The sequence below is a fragment of the Cetorhinus maximus genome, chromosome 5, assembly GCF_964194155.1.
Source record: "Cetorhinus maximus chromosome 5, sCetMax3.hap1.1, whole genome shotgun sequence".
Taxonomy (NCBI): domain Eukaryota; kingdom Metazoa; phylum Chordata; class Chondrichthyes; order Lamniformes; family Cetorhinidae; genus Cetorhinus; species Cetorhinus maximus.
This window is the reverse complement of record NC_135883.1, coordinates 142,569,263-142,596,316: the sequence shown is the minus strand read 5'-3', so window position 1 is coordinate 142,596,316 and position 27,054 is coordinate 142,569,263. Positions and strand designations below refer to the sequence as shown.

Below are 27,054 nucleotides of genomic sequence, written 5' to 3'. Positions count from 1 at the left end.
TGTTGATGTTGAGGGATTCAGTGATGGTAATGTCATTGAATGTTAGGAGATAGTCGTTGCCTGGTACTTGTGTGGCGCAAATATTACTTGCCACTTATCTGTCCAGGTCTTGCTGCATTTGGACATGGACTGCTTCAGTTTTTAAGGGGTCACAAATGGTGCTGAACATTGTGCAATCATCAGCGAACATCCCCACTTCTGACCTTATGGTGGAAGGAAGGTCATTGATATAGTAGCTGAAGATGGTTGGGCTTAGGACACTTCCCTGAGGGACTCCTGCAGTGATGTTCTGGAACTGAGATGATTGACCTCCAACAATCACAACCATCTTCCTTTGTGCTAAGTATGACCCCAACCAGCAGAGACTTTTCCCCCTAATTACCATTGACTCCAGTTTTGCTAGGGCTCCTTGATGCCAAGCTCAGTTAAGTGCTGCCTTGATGTCAAGGGCAATCACTCCCACCTCGCCTCTGGAATTAAGCATTTTGTCCATGTTTGAACCAAGGCTGTAATGAGGTCAGTAGCTGAGTGATCCTGGAGGAGCCCAAACTGAGCGTCAGTGAGCAAGTTATTGCTAAACAAATGCCCCTTGATAGTACTGTTGATTATCCCTTCCATCACTTACTGATGATCGAGAGTAGACCGATGGGGTGATAATTGGCTGGGTTGGATTTGTCCTTTTTTTTGTGTACAGGACATACCTGGGCAATTTTTCACATTGCTGGGTAGATACCAATGTTGTAACTGTACTGAAACAGCTTGTCTAGGGGCGTGCCAAGTTCTGGAGCACAAGTCTTCAATGCTATTTCCAGAATATTGTCAGGGCCCATAGACTTTGCAGTATCCAGTGCCTTCAGTGGTTTCTTGATATCACGGGGTGGGGGGGAGAAATTCTGTGAGTTGGGGCCTGTGCTCTTTCATGCATGCGTGCGAAAGAGCGCAAAAATCTCTCTGAGGCACAGAGGTGGCTCAAGGAGATTACTTTCAGTTATGAAACATTGAAGAAAGGTAAAAAAAAATTTAAGGACTTGTCCCCTCATTTGAAACTGTCACATGAGCTGGGACATGTCCATTAATTTTTTCAAAAAATTTTATTTAATTAATAAACCCTTCATGAAATCTCATCCCGCCCATGGATGAGGTTTCATGAAAAATGTGACGGCCGCCTGGGCTCTTCGCCTGCCCGCCAACCTTAAGGTTGGACGGGCAGCATTCTTAAGAAGTTTAATTACTTTCTTAATGGCTTTAATAGATCTTTGACAGTTCGGTGGGTGCGCAGCTGAGTCGGCTGCGTGCCCACTGAACTGACAATCTAAATGATGCGTGGTGATGTCGGGGCACATGCCTGATGTCACCGCGCGTCATTTTATGCGTCGGCGAGCGGGCCCCGCCCCCACTCGCCGACCTGAAAATTCTTCCCCATGTAAAGTTTGTTTGTCATTTTGCAACAAACACAAATCTGACAGTAATAAAGTTATTAATTATATAAAAATACAATTAAAACAAATACTTTTCTTCAGCTTGTTCTGTCTACCCTATTTCCTTAAACATTCTTCCTTGCTTTTACTAAGTTTTTATTATTTTAACTTACATTTTGATAAAACAACGTAAAATTAATTCTAATCTAATTAATTCTGCATCACACTCGGTCAAAGGTTGGCCCATCTGCTACCTAGTAGCACATAGGTAAGAGTCTAATGGTACAGATTTTTGAGCATTGCCTTGAGAGATTCACTAGTCTATTTACATAACTGGAATAAGCCATTAAGGCTATTCCGTTATTCTGCGACTGAACTCCACATACCCGATTTTGTCCCAAATCCCTTGATCCCTCAGGCTAACAAAAACCCATCGACCTCAGTTTTAAAATTAAGAATTGATCTAGTATCAGTTGCCATTTGCAGAAGAGAGTTTCAAATTTCTACCACCTATTGCATGTAGAAGCATTTACTAATTTTGGTCCTGAAAGGCCTGGCTTTAATTTTTTAACTATTCCCCACTCCAGGGATACACTTTCCCCCCTATCTGGGGGGGAAGTGTGGGAGCAGGCGTGGGCGGTGGGCTTCCGATCAGCCCCCCCGGTTGGTGGCGCGCCGCCATTTTACATGGGTGGACCAATTAAGGCCCACCCAGCGTGACGTGCGCCAGGAAGCGCTATGTGCTCCCTGTGCCGGGGGGGGGGTGGTGTGATTCCCTCTGCCGGAAGTGCACTCTGTCATGCATGACACTGTCACAATTGGGACATGTCCATTACTTTTATTTTAAAATTATTGTGAGATTTTTAAATCCTCATGAAACCTCATCCCACCTGTGAATGAGGTTTCATGCTTTTTCAGAAGCCCACCAGGGCTCCTGGCCTACCCACCAACCTTAAGTTTGGACGGGCAGGTCTATTAATGACTTCAATTACTTCGTTAATGGCCTTAATAGGCTGTTGACAGGTTGGCGGCACGCAGCCGACTTGGGTGCTCGCCTGCCGAACTGAAAGTCTGAATGACGTGCCATGACGTCGGGACACACGCCCGATGTCACCCTGCATCATTTTACATGTTGGCAAGCGGGCCCTGCCCCAGCTTGCCAACCAGAAGATACACCCCCTAGATTCTCAACTAGCGGAAATAATTTCTCTCAATCTATCATCTATCTGTTCCCCTTATTGTCTTGAAAAGTATGATTAAATCACCCTTTAACCTGCAAAATTCCAGGGAATGCAACCCTAGTTTATGTAATCTGTCCCTGGAATTTAACCCTTGGAGTCATGGTACCATTCTGTAACTCTATGAGCAGAATTTTATGGTCCGCCGAAGTCAATGGACTTTTGAACAGTTCGCCGCATTTTATGGCCCCGCCCATGATGAGGCTGTAAAATTCCACCCTATATTGCACTCCCTCCCAAATCCAACATTTCCTTCCTACGGTGTGGTGCCCAGACCGCTCATAGCACTCTACATGTGCTCCCTTATATTCTATTCCTCCAGATATAAAGGCCAGCATTCTGTTAGACTTTTTGATTATTTTCTGTACCTGTTCAAGACATTTTAATTATCTGTGTACCTGGATAACAGGTCTCTTTGGATCTTCACTGTTTCTAGATTTTGATGTTTAGAAAGTACCCTGTTATATCCTTTATAGGTCCATAGTGGATTGCCTCATATTTGCCTTTATAGAAATCTATTTACCATGGTTTTACCCATTCACTTAATCTATCAATATTTCTTTGTAATTTTATGCTTTGAACTTTTCTTCTGGAAACAAACTTTAAATGACTTTTCTTGTTTTGTTCAGATTCCATGGTCTTGTCCCTTCCTTCTCTCTACAACCTCCTGCAGCCCATCAACTTTCAACTCTGTGTTATTCCAACTTTGGTTTCTTATCCACCCTCTATTCTCCACCACTGGATGCCATCCCTTCAGCTGCCTCTGTAGACTTCTGCCCTTCTCTCCCCAAGCCTCTCTAGTCCTTTAAGATGTTCTTTAAACCCTACTGCTTTAACCAAGTTATGGATTATCTCTCCTAAGATTTCTTTGATATCAATTTTAAGCATTATGCTCCTAAAATGCCCCTTGGGATGTTTGCTTACATTAAAGATGCCATTTAACTGCAAGTTGTTTCTTCCCCTCACTTGCACTATGAATTGATAGGAGCAAAACAGCATTTTGATTAGCTAAATACAATCAGAAGCACCAAGTTGAAAATTCTATTGATTATGTCTCAGTCAATCCCTGGCATAAAAATGTATTAAAATAGGAAGAGGCATTGCTGGATGGTAAATTGGCAGCCAATATGTTAAAGATTCTTTCAAGAGGCAATAGATCGTAGAACATCTCTTTAATGTTAGGAAATAAATAGATTTTCATTTAAGAATTTCACTATTTTGTGATCAGGGCCAATTTCGCAGTCTTCAGAACAGCTAAAATGTAGCAAATACAAAACTCAAGATATTAACTAGAGACTGACTTGCAAAACATATGTACAAATAGCTTTTCCAACCTTTTTCTTGTTCTGTAATCAGAATCAGATTAGAAAATTTAAAAACTTGAAAACGGTCCAGATAGAACTTGCCCTTGGTAGAAAATGAAAAACAGCAGTTAGCAATTTGTATGTTATTTTAAACAAAATAAATAATTATCAAGATAATCCAATAAACTCAGTTGATTTTGAGTACTTAACTATCTATAAATTAGTAAACCGAACTGGAACTCACATTTAGTACCAACTTGTGGAACACCAAAGGATGTAGTAATTCAGTTTTTAGCATTAATGTTAGCACAGAACTTTGTGTAGTTAACTACATCTAGTATATTGTATATACTTAACAGCCATGCAAATTAAAAAATGAACGAATTGCACTTATATTGCATCTTTCATGACCTCAGGACATTTCAAAGTGTTTTACAGCCAATGAGGCACTACTTAGTATAGTCACTATTGTAATGTAGGAAATCTAGCAGCTAAACTGTGCACAGCACGCTCCCACAAACAGCAATATGATAGTGATCAAATTATCCGGCTTAATGATATTGACTGGGATAAATATTGGCCAGGACACCAAGGAGAATTTCCTTGCTCTTCATGATGGTGCCATGCAGTCTTTTAGTATTAAATACCCTAAGGCTTATTTTGAACTGAGTGATTCATGCAGATAGCTTGTTCATCACTTTTTAAAAAAAATCTTCTTTTGGCCTCTAATGGCACATGCCATATCTTAATTGGGAGGAACATAGGAATACAGGACTTTGGAGCAGGAGTAGGCCATTCGGCCCATTGAACTTTCTCTGCCATTTAATAAGATCATGGATGACCTGGTTGTGATCTCAACTCCACTTTGCCATCTGCCTCCCCATTACCCTTGACTGCCTTGTCTATCAAAATTTTATTTAACTCAAACTTGAATAAATTCAATAAGAGAGTGTTCATGTAACCTGTTCCTAGGCTTTTGTCAATGCAGTTCTGTAGCTGACTGGAAGGAAATGTGGTGTGGCACAACATTGTGCGCTTTCCTCAAAAATATTTGAGCAGACAGATGAAAAATTATCACATTGGTTAGAAAAAATTAGTTTTTCATGAGTTGTGAAGTCTATTGAGAGCTTCATCCAGACATGTTTCAGATTGAGACCACTTCACTGAATGTTTTTGACAGCTAGAAAAGCACATTTCTAAAAAAAAGTGAATGACTTTTAGTATAGCCTTATATGAGTCAAACTCAGACTACAGTTCCATCAGTTGATTTACAGCAATCAATGGATGATCCACTTACAGCTGGAAATAGTTTAGCTGAGACTAGAACATGGTTAGCCTCATTTCAACTTTGCACGCATGCAATTCCCATTATACTCAAGATTTTATTCAGCCAGAAAGCAGAGGAGGAGAATGGTTTCTATGAAGAGTTTTGAAATGGTTCTCTTTCATCTGATTACAGGTGGAAAGTTTGTTTACCTTCTTCAGGACTAAGGACCAGGAGACTAAATTATCTATTGGGTGGTCCCAAGACCTTCTGCCTGGTGGATTTAAGAAGCTCCTTATTTTCAAATACATTGCCTCACAGTAGAATATGCATATGGAAATTAGTTTTGCTGTACTGCAATTTTTAATAAAGAGGTCAAGCTCAGTTGTTGTGACTGGATTTATACTGTATTTTGATATTGGTTGAGTTTATTTACAGTATTCTACAAAAATCAAATCTGTCCAAATCAAATTCCTCCCTAATCTGTGGAAAGGATTTAAAGAGGAAAACCATTTTACTTGAATGTCCCACGTATTTTCTAAATGTTATAAAAGGAGATAGTTGTACACTTAGGAACACCCTTTCGTCTCATTCATTAGGCTTTAGATTTACTCAGAGTCTTGAATTTGAGGTCTCTTCAAACAAAATGACACCACACAAAGAGGCAGAAAATGAATTGCCATCATAGCTGCATGGAGGGAATACTTAAAAGTTGATGTGCAGGAATGTTACTGCCATAGGAAAGTGCTAATTTTGGCAGTAAGAACAATTTTGATGGTATTACCAACATATTTTCTGACAAAGGTTTGAGATGTAATTTAATGATTACTGCTAAATTAAAAGCAGTTGAACCAATTATTGATCATGCATTTCAATTTAATAACAAAGGTTTCCATTTTCTGCATATTTAAACACAAATTAACCTAGATATGCGAGAATCCCAATCAGCCATACAACTCTCATGACAGCTAAGAATTTTAGTTGCTTTACTGGAACTGGATATGGAAGGCCTGAGACTAAGGTGGGAAAGAAGAAAGGTTAATCCTGAAATATTTTATCCAGTTCAAAGATTACATCATCAGAGCATAACATATTTCTGCTTCTTGGAGAAGCAGTGTGTTTGAAGGTTGAGGCTTAGCCAGGACAACATTGAGCAACATCAATTAGATGCTGAAACAAGATCTTGATTCCTTTTTCAGTAACTCCAGTTGCTCAGTCTATTGCTGAATGGTGATACTCTACACATTTATATAATAATGGAAGTTTTTGTCCAGTAGGCAATTGCTTTAAACAGTAACTCCTGCTGTACGGCATCTATATGTTGTCTCCTGTAAACCAATAGGATGCTTTATATGTCCTTCTTTCTGGTGCCCTTCAGTACCCGCAGTGAGTGCTCAGGCAGTGATAATGTAAAGATACAACCTGTCTGCAGCTAGGTAGAGGAAACTACAGTGACACTGCACTGTCAACTGCAGCCTTTTGTGATATGGTAAGCTGGCATTGGAACAGTTGGCCACACAGCAAAGGTTTAATACTGTTGTTGGATTTCGGAGTACTTAGTTGATTGTAGCCACATGCAGATATTGGTGCAGTCAGCCAATCCAGTGGCATATGTCAACTGCAAGTGCTGTTTTTTCACATAATTGTTCAGTTCGTGAAATATCCAGTATCGACACATTACACATGCTTACATAGTCTTTTGTACCTAGTTCATTTGAATGGTTTTTGGAGGGACCAAAGTTATAATCTTTGTACACAACTTCCAACACCTTTGAATTGCCTGAAAGTAGGGCTGAGTAAAGATATAATTAGGTATGCAAATGTAAAGAAGCTATTACAGAAATAAATTTTGATCTTGTTTTTGGTTTGGTTTTGCATCATCCTGGAAGTACTGTACATTATTCACCACACAAAGTATGCCATGTGGATTTTGCTTAACATTGTAATCTAGAAGGGCATATATCTCGACATACAAGAAGAATGGCTGTATTCTGGCAGTGGACGAAGAGGACCTCGAACATCCTGAGACAGGGAGACACCATGGTGAGAGACTAGTTCAAACTTTAATAGTTCATTGTTCGCTTAAAGCAATCTCTCCCTTTTCCATGGTCACAGTCAAGTCACCCATAAGACATGATAAATTACCTGAATGCCATAAACTAATATAATTCTGAAGAAAAAAATGTTATGCTTGAAACTACAACAGACCTACCTTATTTTCACATTAATAAACTTAAAAGTTACCAATGATTTAAGTTTCAAAAGATACAGTTATATCAGAGAATAAAAAAATCCAGTTTCTTGACTAAAAAGAATCATAAACTAGTAATCATTTAAGTGTTTTAAATAATACTGGGCCCGATTTTAACTCGCTCAAAAGCCATTCACTTGTACAGAGTGAAAATCGGGCCCATTGTGTTTGCAGATTCTAATGTGACACTTTGAATGTCTTAGAACTGCTTTTTAATTTGCGTATGAATTTGTGTCTGTGATCTTTGTATGTCCCTATTGGTAGCACTACCAGTAGAGAAAGGACTGTTATCTAGGTCAGTTTGGTAAGAATCATATATTGGAGCGGTGGAGGCTAGAGTGCCACTGAGTAATAGTTCTGATACTATTAGTTGTTTAGTGCCTATAGTTTCAGAGAACAGCCTTAAGGCTTCTACTGAACTTCTACACAGAGGTCATTCAATGTAGCCTCAGCCACAGACAATAACCAGAGGATCCTCACCTTAAATGTTAAAATGTGCTCTACAGATTTTGGAAGGTAACCATCTAGCTGACTTGACAATGGTTAAAGATCAATGCGATTAACATCCCTAATTTCTGAAAGATCCCATCAGGACAGCAGAATGCAAATATTGCCCAATATCTTGTTATCTCTTGCACAGATTTTGTTGGAGCGTTTCCCTGGTATCGCCAACAGCCACAATCAGAGCAATTTGCATTGTAGCTCTGATGTTACAAAAGCATGCATCAGTGTAGTCTGCAATCCCTCACTAAGGCTGTTAAAACACTCAGTGAGCTCAGATTGCAAACTGTCAACAAGGTCATTTATATTTTGCTCCATAAGAAATTAAACCCCAGTCAAGCAAAAGATCAGTGCATTATGCATGTCAGTGTGCAGTTCCTGCATGGTTTGCTCCACTGCATGTTTGTAGGTCTGTTTTGCCTACTTCTAACATCTTAAGCTGCCAAGCAGTTTTGTCCAGTAGATAATTGCACTATGCAGAGACTCATACTGTATGGTATCTATATGTCATCACATGAACCAATAGTGTGCTTTACAAATCCTTCCTCCTGGTGCAGTTCAATATCCACAATGAGCCATAGGTGCTTATGTTGTGTAGCTGGTGATAACATGGCTATTGTAATGATACAGCCTCCCTGTGCTGCTGCTAGTATTGAATACTATAGGGTTCGTAGTTGTGGTTGTTCTTTGAGTTCTGTGGCAGAACTGATGCAGGCAAGTCACGATGATCCTGGTACATCTATAAATAGAATTTGCTCACACCGTAAATGTTGTTCCATTTTTTTTTACTGTTCTATTTTAAGAAACTGTTTCAGCATACAGTTTCAATGTAATAGTAATTATTTTATCAGTGTTAATCAGAATCAGTGAGTCAGCTACCAGTATCACAAGCCCTGAGTTTCCAGGGAGGAGATATCAAACTTCCCTTCTTGAGCTCCCTGTAGATGCTAGGTTCTCCCTGAATTGCACAAATAGTCTTCCCTTTCTCTGTTTTATTCTTTTCTATTGTAACATCATTACCTATATTAGAAACATCAGATTGTTTATTCCTAGCAATAGCATTCAACCACCACTGTTTCTTCCCACGCTTGCCTGCATGTCTCTGAGTGTATAGATGTGGCAAATATGGAGACTCTTCTTGGCATGGCCTCATTTGTAGACATTTCTACTTCTGCCTTTGTGAAATGTGGCTTTCTCATCGCTTCTCTACCATTTTCTGCAGTGTTCCAATGCTGCTATTGCCAGGGTATAACTCTTAGAAGTCAATCAAGCCATTTATAGTTAGTTAAGTTAATTAAAATGGATTATTGCAGTAACTTTCTAATTGGATTACTTAAATTTCCACTGGTGGAAAATGCAGTGAGAAGTGCTTATCAGAAAATAGGCCCACAACAGTGGTATAACTGTCTAATCAGCAGAACACAGTGTAGTTCAAAATGGCAGAGGTTTTTGTCACTGTTGCTCAAAACAGGGAACGTCGTTTTGTAAGTTCTAGAATCAAATTGTTTATTACCTGAAATATCGTGCCAGATTATTAAATGTGAAAATTAGAGAAAATGATGGAAAATGATTAAATAGACTAGTTTTTAACAATGTTCTTCAAATAGGCCAGATGCAAGAAAGAATAAAACTCCATAACTACTAGAATAAAACAAAAGAGATGGGGCAAACAAAAAGTTACCAACAAATTAAAATATTTTCTTATCTTTAACTTGCAGTACATATTATCTCAATTTTCCTCCCATTCGTCCCTACCTAGAAATTCTTGCACCATTTTTAAACCTTTTAGAAAAAGAAATGAAGAAGATTAATGCAAGTATGAAATATGCATACTCAACCAGCATTTAATGTATTTCATTTACAATGATGTGCCTGTTAAGTTTCATCATTGTACAGTATATTTCCTTCTTATTACTTTTTTATAATTATTAATTCTTGATTTACCTCATCTTTTCTCCTATTCTTTTAATCTTGGTTGTGTCTGCTCCTTGGCTCCTTACCTAGGTTGCTCAATAATATTTTTGGTGTGATCAGGGCAAGCAGCCCCTCATCACAGGTCGTTATTCAGGAGCTAGCAAACAGAAAGGAAACCCCAGGTTTGTTCCACTAGTATAACATTATTTCCCAGAAAGCGGAGATGACACTTCAAAAGGTTACAATATTCAAAAGACACAGTGAGAGGAAGCTTATGTAGGAAAAGCCTAAATTTTATGCCTTAAATTTCTAAGAACAAATCACTTTTCTTGTCAAAAAACCTTTATTCTCTACATGAATTGCATTTAACTGAGCAATAAATAGAAACTATCTGTCTGGAGTCAGCCTGTTGTACATGTGGCCCTGTGGGTGCACAACTGATTTAGAAAAGTAAAAGTGATCCAGGTCTCAAAATGGAACACTTTGCAACTTTAAAAATATTTTAACTTTGAGAAAAGAATGCACAGTTTAATTCTTATTAGCAGCCTACTCAAAGCCATCATGATGGGTGTCACAGTTTGGAGAGAACAGCTCCAATGATTTGTGCAATGGATCCATGACTGGATAGAGGATTAGGTGATGAGTTGTAGTATGAATGAGGTCTTAAATAACTCTAGAATATGGTATCCATACCCAGGCAGAATGTTGATCCTTCATCTTGGGAGCCTCTCAGTGATACATTTGCCCTTTATATCTACAGAATGTCTTGCTAGTGAACATGAATCTCAGCAACCAGTTACACAATAATAGTGTGTGTTTCTCCTGATAAAGAAGTGTATTTTCTTTTCACAGTTTATATGGAGGAAATAGTTTAGGCAACCTTAAAGGAGAATTAAATAATTGCAGAAATTCAAACAAGGCACTTTCATTAATTCGTTCTTGGATGTGAGCATCGCTGGCAAAGCCAGCATTTATTGCCCATCTCTAATTGCTCTTGAGAAAGGGCAGTTTCTAATCTGTTTCAGTTTAAGTCTGTAAAAAGGAAAGGGAGGCTGCATTGTTTATGTTTTATCATGTGCCACAAGATAACAGAAAATTGCACAACTGTGTGTGGTCTCCAGTATGAAGCAAAATGATTTTTGCTTCTATTGGGGTAAAAAGTACAGATCACATGGTGCCCTTTTAGACTCTTGATGCAAATATTTACAGAGATCTAAATGTCATTTGTAAGTCAATTCAAAAGTCAAAAAAAATGATAAAAAAAATGTTTTAAAATTTTTAATCATTGGTTTATGAAACGTTGGGGGACACAAGTTACCATACAGCAGCCTCTGTAGAGTAACAAAAAGCACAATTGAATAGTAAACAGCTTTAAAATATAACAAGAAGCTGCTGTTGGAACAGAGCTGTCATCCCCCTACAGTACTGTGCTAAAACAATGAAAAGTTAAGTAACACTTTTTCCAATGACTGTGTCATGCAGCTTTCAGATCAGGTTCATAAGTTCAAAATGTGACGGGACCCTCAAGTACCGGTGGTAAAATGTAGGGTAAGTAAACCTGATGGGGGAAACAAAAAATAATCTGTTAGATATGAAATATTTCAAATGAAATTGTTATAGACTTCAGTAGGCTCTGGAAAATGAAAGAAAAACCTGTAATTTCAGTATTCCAAAGCTGTGGCTGAATTAAACGTTTTAGCAATTTTTGATCTGGGCTGGGAATAAGCAAGGTCTGCTGGAGGGTGGGCGGGTGGTGGTGGGGCGCGGGTGAGAGAATGGATGTGTCTTTAAGCAGGAGTAAGATGTTTGTTAGGGACAGTACACTGATGGTAACATTAATATTTTAACCATTTTTATGTTTTAAAATGTCAATGTTCAAAGGAAAGAAAGTAACTGTATGGTTTATGCAATTTGTGTGTTTTTTTTCACTGGGTTGTGGGAGGAGTTCAAGCTGCTCCATACCCCATTTATCTTCTTACTTTGTCCTCGTGCCAAATCTCCTATTACCTTCAGTCCTCTTAAACTTTCACTCTTTCTGAAAAGGCAGGGCAACAAGTACCTCTGATCTCCATGGCACCACAGACCCTGGAAAAGCTCTTTGACAAACTTGGCCACTTTGGAAGGTAAATGTTTTACACTTGTACTTATTGGCTTTTGTTAGTTTTGTATTCATCAAAAGAAAATAAAGTTTTTGCTCAGGGACATTGCTTAGTAATTACTTAGAAAGCACACACACTAGTATTTAAAGACTAAATGAAACTTCATCTTAAAGCAGTTGTCATTCCTGATCTTTAAATAGAGAAAACATATTCATATTAAAAAATCTGAACGTTAAACATGTATTTTAAGATTGTGTGATCGTAAATTAAAAGTAAACTTGGTTTTAATTTCTTTTCACTCCTAGCTTTCGATCTCATAAGAACAAATTGTTTATTTTAAGAAGTAATGAATTTTGCTAAAAACATGCTGTGCAATCTAGCTTTCATTTGCTGCTAATCAGAATGTCTTTGTATTTTCCAGATTTCAAGCTTCTGTGTATTTTGTGGTCAATTTCCAAACAATAGCTTGTGGGATCCACTATTTGGCCTCAGTGTTTCTTGCTGTAACACCACAGTTTGTGTGCAAGTTACCTGGAAATGTGACCAAAATCCTTGTTTCAAATACCACAGCCGGTCCTGGAGATTTGTGGAACTTGTGGACTCCAGGATCACGCAGTGTTATTGCTCAGATGGAAAATGGAGAGATCTGGGAAGCTGAGCAGTGTAGTCGCTTCAAAAGAATTGGGAGCTTTGAGCTGATGAATTACTTTAAAGGCAACAGGACACGGTATTCCTGCTCTGACGGTTTTAACTATGATCAAAGCCACATTGAAAACAGCATTGTGACTGAGTGGGACCTGGTCTGTGACAGAGAATGGTTAGCAAAACTTACCCAGCCCATCTTTATGTTTGGAGTCCTGCTGGGGGCTGTGGTGTTTGGAGATATTGCTGACAGGTAATTCTTTATTGTTGCTAATTCTGTTGACAATTCGTTGGAAGTTTTATTTGTGATTTATTTTTTACTTAATTTTCTCTTTCAAATGTTTGCGAGCATCATGCCCTTTCCTGATCTGAGATGGCAGACTGGATTGCACTCAGGCCTCTAGCAGTGCTCTTTAATTGACTACTAGGGATGCATGCTAGAGTGAACAAGGACAATTAGCCCCTGATTTTCCCCTCTGTTATAAAACAATTAGATTTTTGTTCATTGTTTTGTCACCACAGCATTGTTCCATAGGGAATTCACTTTGTGAGGAATCATAGGCACAATTCCACCACCCAACACTATGTAGCACAGTATGTTGATGCTCCACTACAATGCTGCTTTAGGAAAATGTACATTTTTAAAACTTCTGAATATTTAGCCATAATAAGTTAGGATTCTATTGTGAAAATTCAATTAAATTACCTTCTATTCACTGTGAAAGTATCCCAGGTCAGATGCAGCTCTGTTCCGATGCTAAGTTCCCACAAAACATCAACTGCAAAAGAAAGAACTTGTACTTGTAAGCACCTTAATATGTCGCTCAGAAACATGCCAAAGCACTTGGTAAGCAATGAATTACAATTGGAAATGCACCATTGTTAGTAGAAAAATATTGTGCAGACAGAAAGGTCCCAAAAATAGCAGTAAGAAAAATGACCAGTCAGTCTTTTTTTTTGCCATGTGCATGCATATATGTCGTATGGAATTGAAATTCAAAGCACTTTTTTACAGAAATCTGCAGCAAGAGCTCAACTGACAACACGTGAAACAATGTCCATGAAAGTTGAGCCGAGTTGGTTTTGTATCTGCAATTTATATTGACAGAGGATCCAAAACCATGTTCACGTGACTTTTCAACCAGATTGCACCAGTTCCCTTTCACCACACATGACTCCTAAAGACTAAATTGCACATTGGAGATCTAATTGCAACAGACTTAAGATCTTCCTGTCCCTTTGCTATGTTCTGACTCTTAGTACCAAAAGCATCACTTTTGTTTTACAATTTGATCTGCTTCTAAGCCCCCCCCCAGTTTGACTATCAGTAGGCTGTACGAGAATAACCCAAGCATAACAAGTAGCCTAAATTTTCCTACTTGGGGTTTTTGCAAAGAAATTATGCAAAACAATCATATTGCCACTAGCACCATGCATCTAGTTGTGAATCAGGTTCAGCATTATCAATCCAGTTTCCAATTAATGTTAAGCTCACAGCACAAATTCTCCAGTTACATGGTGTTAGGAGAGTGGAAGGTTTCGAGATTATTTTGTGCAAGGATTGTAGTGTTTTTACCATTTTGATGAGTAAAATGCTACATATACTCAAGTATAGGACAATGACAAATAAAGCAGACCCTCAAAATGACAGCCAATGAAACCCAGGACTCTCTTATGAAATGAAGGCCAACATGACAAAGCTTCTTTGGTGTCCCCAAATGCATCTCTTTCTCTTCTACTCAGTGCATGCCTATCAGCTGTTTATCTACTTCTGCAGCTCTGTGACATTCAAATCATAGCTCTTTGTTCTGGCTTAAATTTTGCATCTCAGTGCTGACTTTAAATTCCCTCTCTTACATCAGTCAGGAGGGAAAATTGACATTTAAGTATCATAACACTCTATGAACATACAAAATAGGAGCAGAAATAGGCCATTTGGCCTCTCGAGCATGCTCCACCATTCAATAAGATCATGGCTAATTAGTTTTTGTTTGGAATTCCACATTCCTATTTACCCCTGATAACCTTTGATTCCCTTGCCTAACAAGAATCTAGCTACCTCTAACTTAAAAATATTCAATGACCCTGCCTCTACCGCCTTCGGAGAGAGCTCCTCTGAGAGAAAAATTTCTCCTCATCTCTATCCTAAAAGGGCAGCCCCTAATTTTAAAACAATGCCCCCTAGTTCTGGACTCACCCGCACGAGGAAACATCCTTTTGATGTCCACCTTGTCAATATTGTTCAGGATCTTATATGCTTCAATCAAGTCACCCTTTACTCTCCTAAACTCCTGTGGAAACAAGCCCAGTCTGTCTTCTCTGGGTGCAGACAACAGCTGACAGCAGTAGCTGCTAGGATTGCACTATTTACAGAGCTGCATCTGGGTGCAGTGTCTATACTGAAATTAAAGAGGAAATCAGCCAGTCGGGAAACCTGAGGGAGAATATGACTCATATAAACCAATTCCTACTTACTTTAAGGCACAAAAAAGCATGTAAACTTTTCATGCAGAAATTTATACAATGTGCTATGAATAATAAAAAAAGACTTGCATTGTATTTAATAATACTATTAATGTACAATACTATCTTCAGAATTCATGGGGAGAATTTTTCCCCCCGTTGGGGGGGGTTGTGCGGGGGCGGGTAGGGGCGGGCACAGACCCAATTGGCGCGCACGATCAGGTCCACGCCATCATTTTACGTGGACGGGCCAATTAAGGCCCACCTAGCGTGACATGCGCCCGGAAACGCTGAGCGTTCCCTTTGCGGGTGGGGGGGGTGGTTTCCCTGAGTCGGGACCTACGCTCTTTCACGCATGTGCGCGAAAGAGCGCAGAAATCTCCCTGAAGCACAGAGCTGCCTCAGGGAGATTGGTTTAAGTTCTCAAAATTCTCAAAAAATTCTAAGACATGTCCCCTCATGTGACAGTGTCACATGAGCTGGGACATGTCAATGAACATTAATGAAAAACATTTATTTAATTTATAAACCCTTCATGAAACCTCATCCCGCTCGTGGATGAGGTTCCATGAAAAATGCAAAGGCCGCCTGGGCTATTCACCTGCCCACCAACCTTAAGGTTGGATGGGCAGCTCAGTTTATTTGTTTAATTGATATTTAAATGGCGTTAATAGGCCTTTGACAGTTCGGCAGGTGCACAGCCAACTTGGGTGTGCGCCCGGCGAACTGATAATCTAAATGACGCGCGGTGACGTCGGGACGCACGCCTGACGTCACCGCATGTCATTTTACACGTTGGCGAGCGGGCCCCGCCCCCGCTCACCGACCCAAAAATTCTGGCCCATGCGTGGTGAAGGAGAATTGATGCAACCTTAATAGGTTGATTTTAATGGACACGGTTTCAGATCTGACAATACAGTATAAAGCAGAAACAAAGTCAAATTAGTCCAGCTTTGCCAGTTGCAGTTTCCTGTAACATACGCTTTTGCCTCTTGTCAGTTGAGCTCTTGCCTCAGGTTTTGGCAAACTTTGGTCAGTGGCCTGAGAGATTAGACTCAATCATTCTAGCCCCACTTCCCAGCAACAACCAACTTCATTGAAGATTCTGGATCTCATTTGAAAACATGTAAGATCAAAGGTTATTGAAGACAATAATCTAAATATTATTAAAAACGTGCAAATGGCATCTGCTTTCTTAACCCTGCATAACTCTTAGTTACTGTTGCATCTTCTTGTGATACTATAATTGCAATGATGGTAGAATGAGATTGGAAATATTGTCAATGGTTACAATTTAGTTGCAGGTTCTAGATGGCTTTGTGGGGTCAGTTTTTAAAGTCTGTACTCCAACTCTGTTGCTTTTTTGTAAGAAAAATATAACTTAAATTCACAACTGATTTTAGGAAATGCCACAGGCAATTTACTAGTATACTTTAAGTCTCATCATCTACTTTCTACCCTGTCACACTTTATTGATACCACCCTTTTCACCATGAGGAATGCTATGTTATATGAGCTAGTGAATTATTAATAATGAAACTTATGTTCATTATTATTTGAATATTGATCTGATTTTTAGTCCATATTGACCCATACTTTCATAATTTAGGCTTTATTCATATATACATACCCATACTTGAGCCTGTTTTGAATTTGGATTCCTGTAATCTAACTATGGACATACCAACCAGGGTGACCAGACCACGTGGAGAAAATTAAGGGACACTTTAGCACATGGGTCCGTACGAGTGGGAGAGGGCGATATCGGAGTGGTGGGGGTGGGTGAGTTGCTTCCAGAGCTGTGAGAGCAGACAAACAGGAGGAGAGTGGGTACTGCACACGTGTGAAACTTAAAGGTCCGAATTACAAGACAAACTTGCTCCGAGCAGTATGCAACATGGGACAGAAGCCTCAAATGCAGGACAATCCTGTAAAATGAGGGATGGTTGGACAGAAGCCAATCATGTGTCAAAATTTTCCTTATTCCTATTTCACACTAGTTTTCTACTTTTAAGGTGCGAACCTGCTAGGCTAGATTATCTAGCTAGATTATCAGTACAATGTTTTTTTTGTACCTCATGCTATTGTTGGGAGTTGTCCTTAGAATTTATGTTTCCTGGTTGTATTTCTTAAATTCCTAATACACATGCGTGAAGAAGCAGTAAGGTTTTGTTCTCCTTTTGGGCTATTGGATACATCCACTTGACCCGTAGGGCTGGATTTTACATTCCCAATGTGGGCTCACTGCCCACCCCCATACTGATGAAAAATTTGCTCTGATGACTTTGGGTTGGCAATATGATGTCATCACGCCAGTCTCCCAAATTTCAGAAGGCGAGCAGGCATAGAAATTTGTAGCCACCATTTTGAAATTACTAATTAACAAGCTATTAAGCTTGTTAACAACTCAATTATCTGCAATTTTTCATTGCCTGCTGTATTTTTTGAGCATCAGATGTGAAAAAGTTACAGCAGCCAAGACAAGGCGGCACAAAGGTAGAGGAAAAGGCCTCATGGTTGAATGTACCAGCAGAATCTGCTGGGGAAAGTGGCAGCATCTGTTTCTGTTTTTTGAGGCTTCAGTAAAAAAAAAACACTGATTCTGAGCAAGAGGCCTTTACAATTCTAACCGTGACCGACCTCCTGTTTGCGGCATTACCGCTCTGCCACATGACATTCCGATAGGGCGCAGAGCCCACCTTCTTGCCCGCCCCGCACCCCCCACCCTTCCTCCTCCAAATGGCTTCTGTCCTGCCAGGCGGTCACAAATTGACCATCCGACCGACGCTTGATTGAATGGGCTGAGGTGGTGGGGTCGGGAGCGAGCAGACCACTCAGTTTCCAAATCACCTCCCTCACTCCAAGAAACGTAAAATCCAGCCCATAGTGAATCAGAAACCCAAATATCAATCACTTTTGCACATGAAATGCTTCCATTTTTCTCTTTTTTCAATCAAACCATATACAGTCTACAACCAAGAGGATAATTACTGACCGACTCCTTGTGTCTACCAATGCTGCTCCATGCCTTGTTCTTAGGAGCTATGCAGCTTTGTCACAAAGAGAAACTCCAATTTTTTGCCCAGCGGAAAGGCACCTTGCTCAGTACAGCTGAAAGTGACAACTCAACAAAACAAACCTGTGTCCTGCCATGTTTCCAAATTGATTGCATTAAATGTAAGTTTTAGCTTGAACGAACTACATTGATGCAAACTGAACCAATTGTCAAGACAGGCCTCGATGCTAAAAACTAGGTAAATTTGGCTATTATCTATTAATTTCCTGTTGTATTTCAGGAATTAATATTTTTAATATTATCTTCCTCGTATTCTCAGTTGTACGATTCTGTTGACTTTGCAGAAATAGTTCTGATTTAAACTGCTTTGAGCACTTAATTTAAATTTTAGAACTCTTCCTAAGGAGCATCTTTGTCTAATGTTACCTTGCGGGCTAATAAATGTTTTTACATATCTGCGCAGTTTTAGGTTCAGTAGTACATTTAATTGAGCTTTCAAATACTTGAATTTGTCCTTCTTAATCTCTTTTTTTAACCTGCCTAGGGTGGGACGACGCTCTATACTGTGGTTCACAAGCACAGCTCAGTTTGTGTTTGGAGTTGCTGTTGCATTCACCAATGATTATTACAGCTTCATCGTTGTCCGTTTCCTCCTAGCCCTGGTATGTATTGAACTGCAACACGTGTTTATTTCTTCTTATTAGGGGCAGCATTTTCCCCCCGTCAGGGGTGTTGTGTGGGAGCGGGCGCGAGCGGGTAGGTTCCCGATTGGTGCTCCCATTTGGGGGCGCGCCACCATTTTACGCGGGTGGGCCAATTAAGGCCCGCCCAGCGTGACGTCCACCCGGAAGCACTACGCGCTCCCTGTGCAGGCGGGGGGGATTCCCTGAGCCGGGAGTGTGCTCTTTCGCGCATGCGCGTGAAAGAGCGCACAGATCTCCCTGAGGCATAGTGCTGCCTCAGGGATATCATTGTTACTTTTAAAAAGATAATAAAGGATGAGAAAAATTTTATTGACATGTCCCCTCATGTGACAGTCACATGAGCTGCGACATGTCAATTACTTTTATTAAAAATGTAATGCAAATTTTAAATCCCTCATGAAACCTCATCCCGCCCGTGGATGAGGTTTCATATTTTTTCTGAAGGCTGCCTGGACTCTTTGCAAAAACAGAATTACCTGGAAAAACTCAGCAGGTCTGGCAGCATCGGCGGAGAAGAAAAGAGTTGACGTTTCGAGTCCTCATGAACCTCCAGCAGAACTGAGTAAAGTTAGGAGAGGGGTGAAATATAAGCTGGTTTAAGATGGCGGGGGGGGAGAGAAGTTTGGGGGGCGGGGTGGTTGTAGGGACAAGCAAGCAGTGATAGGAGCAGATAATCAAAAGATGTCACAGACAAAGGAACCAAGACAAAGTGTAAAAGGTGGTGATATTATCTAAGAAAATGTGCTAATTAAGAATGGATGGCAGAACACTCAAGGTACAGCTCTAGTGGGGGTGGGGTGGAAAGACTGACAGGGCATTACAGTTATAGATTTAAAAATAATGGAAATAGGTGGGAAAAGAAAAATCTATATAAATTATTGGAAAAAACAAAAGGGAGGGGGAAGAAATGGAAAGGGGGTGGGGATGGGGGAGGGAGTTCAAGATCTAAAGTTGTTGAATTCAATATTTAGTCCAGAAGGCTGTAAAGTGCCTAGTCGGAAGATGAGGTGCTGTTCCTCCAGTTTGCGTTGAGCTTCACTGGAACAATGCAGCAAGCCAAGGACAGACATGTGGGCAAGAGAGCAGGGTGGAGTGTTAAAATGGCAAGCGACAGGGAGGTTTGGGTCTTTCTTGCGGACAGACCGCAGGTGTTCTGCAAAGCGGTCGCCCAGTTTGCGTTTGGTCTCTCCAAGAGAGACCGCATTGGGAGCAACGAATGCAGTAGACTAAGTTAGGGGAAATGCAAGTGAAATGCTGCTTCACTTGAAAGGAGTGTTTGGGCCCTTGGACGGTGAGGAGAGAGGAAGTGAAGGGGCAGGTGTTGCATCTTCTGCGTGGGCATGTGGAGGTGCCATAGGCGGGGGTTGAGGAGTAGGGGGTGATGGAGGAGTGGACCAGGGTGTCCCGGAGGGAACGATCCCTACGGAATGCCGCCGGGGGGGTGAAGGGAAGATGTGTTTGGTGGTGGCATCATGCTGGAGTTGGCGGAAATGGCGGAGGATGATCCTTTGAATGCGGAGGCTGGTGGGGTGATAAGTGAGGACAAGGGGGACCCTATCATGTTTCTGGGAGGGAGGAGAAGGCGTGAGGGCGGATGCGCGGGAGATGGGCCGGACATGGTTGAGGGCCCTGTCAACTACCATGGGTGCCTGCCTGCTAACCTTAAGGTTGGATGGGCAGGTCCATTAATCATTTTAATTATTTTTTTAGTGGCCTTAATAGGCCATTGACAGGTCGGCGGGCGCGCAGCCGAGTCAGCTACACGCCCGCCGAACTGAAAATCTAAATGACGCGGGGTGACGTCGGGATGCAGGGACTTCACCGTGGATTGTCGCTGCCTTCCTGGACTCCAGTGAGTGAGGGGGGGATGGTGGTCGAGGGGAGTGAGAGGCAGGTTGATGGCAACAGCGGGGTCTGTCAGCAGCTTTTCCCCTTCAATGGGTCCTTTGATCCGATGCAGTGCCTGACAATAAGGGATTTCCTCCCCCACTAAGGTTCAGTAAGGAGCAGGAAATAATATAGAGGTGGAGAGTGTGAGAGGAGGACCCTGGAACAGGCAGTCAGCAGCACCTAGAGGAGAGTGAGAGAAGAAGACCCCGAACCAGGCAGTCAGCAGCACCGAGAGGAGAGTGCGAGAATAGGACCCCGAACCAGGCAGTCAGCAGCACCTAGAGGAGAGTGCGAGAAGAGGACCCTGAACCAGGCAGTCAGCAGCACTGAGAGGAGAGTGTGAGAGGAGGACCCTGAACCAGGCAGTCAGCAGCACCGAGAGGAGAGTGTGAGAGGAGGACCCCAAACCAGACAGTCAGCAGCACCTACAGGAGAGCAGAGGACCTATAAAAACAGCGCGGGAAGTAGTGAGAATTTGAAAGCAGAGGTGACTGAGGGAATTTGGTGAGAAGGGAGGAGGTGCTTTTTTCCTTTTCTACCTTTCCTCAGAAAGAAGAGCAGTGGCCTTGATAAGTAGGAACTGGTGAGTAAATTAGAAAAGTTTAATATTTTTAAACAAGTGTCTGTACTTGGATTTAACTGAGAAACGCCAGGAATAAGGGAAATTTAGAGCCAATGTAATAAAGTAATATAAAAAAATCCAAAGTAGATTAAAATTAACGTAACAGAAATAGAGTTAAGACATGGCAGAGCAGCTCAGTCAAGTGGAATGCGCGACCTGTAATATGTGCGAAGTCATGGACGCTACCGGTGTCCTTGATGACCACATGTGCAGGTAGTGCCGCCAGCTGCAGAAACTTGAGTTCTGGGTTTCAGAGTTCAAGCGGCAGCTGGAGTCCCTGTGGCGCATCTGTGAGGCTGAGAGCTACATGGATAGCATGTTGAGAGAGGTGACCACACTGCAGCTTAAGGGCCTGGAGACAGAGAGGGAAAGGCAGTCCAAGAAAAGTAGGCAGGTAGTGCAGGGGTCCCCTTGGGTCCCGCTCACCAATCGGTTTTCTGTTTTGGAAGCTGGCTCTTCAGAGGAGTGCAGTCAGAGCTATGTTTGTGGCACCATGAGCGGTTTGGCTGTACAGGAAGGGAGGAAGAAGAAAGGAAGAGCAATAACGATCGGGGATTCATTGGTAGGGGAACAGACAGGCGTTTCTGTGGCCGTAGACGTGACTCCAGGATGGTATGTTGCCTCTCTGATGCCAGGGTCAAGGATGCCACAGAGCGGCTGCAGGACATTCTTCTGGGGGAGGGTGAACAGCCAGAGGTCGTGGTCCACATTGGTACCAATGACTTAGGTAGGAAGGGGGATGTGGTCCTGCAATCAAAATTTAGGGAGCTAGGTAGAAAATTAACAAACAGGACCTCAAATGTAATAATCTCCAGATTACTCCAAGTGCCATGTGCCAGTGAGTACAGAAATAGGAGGATAAGGCAGATGAATGTGTGGCTGGAAAGATGTTGCCATGAGGGAGGGCTTCAGATTCTTGGGACTGGCTTTGGGGAAGATGGCACCTGTACAGAAGGACGGGTTGCACCTGAACAGAGCTGGGACTGAGTTCCTTGCAGGGCATTTTGCTAATGCTGTTGGGAGGGCTTTAAAGTAACTCGACAGGGGTGTGAGAACCGGGAGAGAATATTAGAGAGGAATACCAGGGTGCACAAAATACTGGGAGAGACAGATAACAGTAGAATAGTGAATAGTAAGTTAATAGGTGGAGTCGGGCTGAGGGAGAAAGTAACAAAATCTAAATCAGTGTTACTATGCATGTATGTGAATGCATGGAGTGTAGTAAATAAGATTGGGGATTACAGGTGCAGATTGCCATGTGGAAATATTATGTTGTGATGATAACAGAGACCTGGCTCAAGGAAGGGCAGAACCGGGTGTTAAATATTCCTGGGTACAAGGTGTTCAGAAAAGATATGAAAGGAAGGAAAGGAGAAGGGGTGACAGTATTGGTTAAGGAGATCATTGCAGTGCTGGAGAAAGAAGATGTCCCAGAGGGTTCAAGGACAGAATCAATTTGGCTAGAGCTAAGGAACAAAAAGGGTGCAATTGCATTGCTCGGTGTAGTCTATAGACTGCCAACTAGTAAGAAGGATATAGAAGAACAAACCTGCAGGGAAATTGCAGATAGATGTAAGCATTATAGAGTAGTCATAAGGGGGGACTTGAATTTCCCAAATATAGACTGGGACAGTGGCAGTGTAAAGGGCGGAGAGGGGCAAAAGTTCCTAGATTGTGTTCAGGAGAATTTTCTACAGCAGTGTGTATCCAATACAACAAGAAAAGATGCACTGTTGGACCTGGTTTTTGGAAATGAGGTGGGCCAAGTAGATCAAGTGTCAGTAGGGGAACATTTAGAAGACTGATCATTGTTTTGTATGTTTTGGGATGATGATAGAAAAGAATGATAGGCAATCCAGAGTAAGAATAATTAACTGGATAAGAGACGATTTTGATGGAGCTGGGCCAGATAGACTGGAATGAAAGATTGGCAGGTAAAACTGTCGATGAACAATGGGCTACATTCAAAAGAGAATTGGTTCGGGCACAGCCAATGTGTATTCCATCGAAGGGAAAGGTAGGGCAAGCAAACCCAGAGCTCCTTGGATGATAAAGGAGATAGAAATTAAGATAAAGAAGAAAAAGTGCGCTTGTGACAGGTGTCGGGTAGAAAATACAATTGAGAGCAAAGAGGAATACAGAAGGTTCAGAGGGGAAGTGAGAAAACATATTAGAGAAGTGAAGAGGGATTTTGAGAAAAGACTGGCAGCCAACATAATGGAAAATCCCAAAGTCTTCTATAGGCATATAAATAGTAAAACGGTGGTAAAAAGAGAAGAAGGGCAGATTCGGCACCCAACAGGGAATTTATGCATGGACAAAGGGGCCATGGCTGAGGTATTAAATGAATACTTTGCATCCATCTTAACCAGGGAGGTAGATGCTGTCCAGGTCATGGTGACAGACGAGGAAACTCTGTGGCCTCCCTCCAGGACTCTGTTTCCACATTGGATTTCCCTCCCGCAACCTCTCCATCAAGACTCCTACTCCCCCACCCCCCCCTGCCCCCTCCCCCACCCCCTTCCACCCCCCGCCCCCTTCCACCCCGACACCCCCCGACCTCATTCCTCCCCTCACTGTGAGACTCCGCACACTTACCTGGTCCTAGACTCCAGGACTTAGGATCTGGGGACTGTCTGTAGTCCCAATCCTGGCCACTGCTGCTACTGGCACTGCTGACACTACAGAGCTGCCAGCCAATCAGAGTGAGGGGCGGAAGTTCCATCTCCAGCCAATTAACACTCCATGGAATGTTAAATGGCTGCAGGGCTGCTGTGATCAGCAGGGATTTGTTCCCTGTAGACTCTTCAGGTGGCAGGGCAGGAAACGCTGCCATCCAAAAAATCCTGCCCTAAGTGATTTAGTATTGGGTGCGAAAAGGAGATTTAAATCTCAACTCTTGATGTGCAGTGTGGCTCAACATTGGCAAGCAACTAGAACAGAAATAGTGTTGATGGCAAGGGCACAAAGTGTTTTGGCAGGGCCTGAAAACAATTCCTTTGGTCTTCCGGATGTTCAATTTAGGTTTGGCTTCAGACTTTATGACAACTTACAGTTTTTTGCCCATTGCCTCTTCTACAGCATGTCACTTAATGGAGATCTGAAGCAGGAGCATCATAGCTAATTGTAGCATCCTTCCTGTTGTGTTGGCTGCAATCAAATAATTTAGCACAGCAGGGATTAAGACTGGAAGAATTTCAGTTTAGGGCTGCTAAAGTTATGGAAACATAAAAGGTCATTCATAATGCACATTTTATTTGGGAGTGAGAATCCTCTTTTTTAAAAGATGTCCCTCCAACATTCTGTGCTTGGAGTCTCGCAACCCTTACAAGGGGAAAAAAGGGACTGATCACGTTAATTGGGGTAATCTACAAATCACTTATGTTATGACCAGGTGAGAAGGGTTTCCCTCTATTCAAGGGAGGTGTCAGCTGTGGCTCAGTCCATTGCACCCTCGCCTTTGAATCAGAGGGTTGTGGGTTCATGTCCCACTCCCGGAAACCAAGAACTGTGATTGTACTTGGAAGAGTTGCAATCTGTGACTGTTGATAACTCGAAAGAGTTTCCCTCTATTCAATCACCTCGATTGGTCACAACAAAGGTTTAAGTTTCTTCTTCATGAAGATATGCCTTTACCAAATCAGATTGTATTTAACTACTTAAACTGTGAGCAATAAGGGGCCAATCAAACAAGGGTTTCTTGAGTTTAAGAAAGAGTAAATTTATTAATCCCTAACCCGGAGAAAGATAATAAAAACGCGATATCAAGCACTCATCCTTCATGAAGTCATTTGGGCACGCATGTATACATACACACACACACACACACAAGTATTAAACATAAGGGGAGTTAGAGTTGGATTAAAAAAAGATCAAAGAATATACCTTTGATTGTCCTAGAGGCATTGGTTTTAAATTCTACGGCTGATTTGGGTTAGCTGGTTTCTTGGATGCAGTCAGAAGATGTGGCAATTATTACGAGATCTTGGTTTGCTGGTAGAGTTGGCTTCTCGAACTGGACGACACACTAATTCCAAAAGAGAGAGAGGGAGAGAGAACCATCAGAAACCATTTCAATGTCCTCAATTTCCGCCTCAAAATGCTTCACCACCCGTTCTAAATTTCAGTTTTTCTGGCATTTAGGTGGACCTCCACCTCGAAGTGCCTATCTACACCTTTTAATTCTACGAAAGCATTGACATTGAATGTGGACATTCTAGCACTGTAGTATTACAGACCCAAGAAAACCTTTTGCAGTTTTAAAATTGCTCTTGAAGGATCAATTTACTTTCACGACTCCAATTTTTTCGTCAGTCTGTGGGAACATTCCCAGACACAAATCCCAATTTTGTTGTGACCGAATGAGAAGGGGCGAACTGCCTCCCCTCTATTCAACCTCCTCGGTTGGTCACAACAGAAGTTTTTAAGTTTCTTTCTCATGAGGATATGCCTTTTCCAAATCAGAATGTATTTAACTGTGAGCAATAAGGAGCCAATCAAACAAGGTTTTCTTGAGCCACAGAAAGAGCAAATTTATTAACCACTAAACCCGAGAAAAATAATAAAAATGTGATGTTAAGAATTTGACCCTCATGAAGTCATTCGCGTGCACGCGCACATATTTACACACACACTTTTATACACACACACACACACACAAAATAAGGGAGTTAGAGCCCAATAAAGGAAAGGTAAAGGAATACATGGTTAAGTGTCCTTTGATTGTCCTTGAGGCAGAGTAGGTTTTAAACACTGCGGTCGATTTGGTTAGCTGGTTTCTTGGATGCATTCAGATGTAGAACATGTTGCAATTATTACAAGATCTCGGTTCACTGGCAGGTTTATGGTAGAGTTGGATTCTCGAACTGAGAGATACACTTATTCCAAAAGAGAGGGAGGGAGAGGGAGCAGCCTGCAATCTGTTTCCTCTGCTGAAGACATTCTTCACACCGCCTGTGTCACTTGCAGTCTCTCGCCAGTGGCTGGGCAGCCTTGCCTTGAAATACTTCACCCAGTGTGTATTTCCAAGAGGTTTTGGATGTGTCTGGCTGTGGCAACTCTTGTTTGTTTTTCAACAATTTGCACTTTTAATGTCTCTTAGACGACTTTCGGTGGGTGTCTAGATTATAGGAAATGTCTCTCTCTTCACATTCCCCTGTGGGTGATTTGTTTGTCTCTCACCTTCACCTTGTAATTTGGCCTTGCATTTATAAGCAGTTCGCTCTGTCTAGCTCAAATTGCAAAATTTCCAATCAGTTGAAAGATCATATTTTGAAAAATAATGGGGCATAGCCTCATGACACCTCCCCATCACAAAAAAATGAAATGAGATTCATTCTCATTTAATTACAAGGTATAACAACACAAAACAAAAAAAGAACACATTCACTTCCATTCACTCTCTTAGCCTTGGTCTGGATTATCCCATCAGTTCTAACTGGGTCTCTTTAAGTTCTGGACAGAGCATCCACAATCACATGGGATTTCCCTTCAATATGAGTGATGTTTAGGTGATATGGTTGGAAAAACAAACTCCAATGGGATCCTGAGTTCTGAATTTCTCCTCAAAGGTCAAAGGTTGAGGTCGGTATAGACTGTGATCTCCCTTTATCCATTTTGGATATACATCTCAAAGTGTTTGAGAGCCAGTAATAAACCTTGGGTTTCTTTTTCTACTGTGGAATGCTGTTTCTGATATTTGCTCAGTTTTTTGGAAGTCTCTATTCAT

General features: G+C 41.5%; 1 protein-coding gene and 2 long non-coding RNA genes across 4 annotated transcripts in view; 2 read left to right on the top strand and 1 right to left on the bottom strand.

Annotated features, from left to right (window-relative positions):
• The window catches only part of LOC144680976 (uncharacterized), a 54,115-nt gene extending 48,481 nt beyond the window's left edge, over positions 1 to 5,634 (top strand). Inside the window, exon 3 of the long non-coding RNA XR_013576654.1 lies at positions 5,420 to 5,634. This is a non-coding gene — a long non-coding RNA (uncharacterized LOC144680976). The remainder of the gene's footprint in view (positions 1 to 5,419) is intronic.
• The window catches only part of slc22a16 (solute carrier family 22 member 16), a 143,961-nt gene that overhangs the window by 74,773 nt on the left and 42,134 nt on the right, over positions 1 to 27,054 (top strand). Inside the window, exons 1-4 of one of the 2 annotated variants that reach the window (XM_078542598.1) lie at positions 11,302 to 11,438; positions 11,934 to 12,013; positions 12,411 to 12,884; positions 18,655 to 18,772. In XM_078542598.1, coding sequence (XP_078398724.1) covers positions 11,961 to 12,013; positions 12,411 to 12,884; positions 18,655 to 18,772 — 645 coding nt within the window. In that variant the 5' untranslated portion in view covers positions 11,302 to 11,438; positions 11,934 to 11,960. Of the gene's footprint in view, positions 1 to 11,301; positions 11,439 to 11,933; positions 12,014 to 12,410; positions 12,885 to 18,654; positions 18,773 to 27,054 lie in introns of those variants that run through there. The other variant, XM_078542597.1, reaches the window with a different exon arrangement.
• Positions 11,311 to 26,685, bottom strand: LOC144680975 (uncharacterized). Its single transcript, XR_013576653.1, has 3 exons — positions 24,380 to 26,685; positions 13,338 to 13,410; positions 11,311 to 11,448 (listed from the first exon to the last, which is right to left on the bottom strand). It is a non-coding gene; the product is annotated as an uncharacterized LOC144680975 (long non-coding RNA).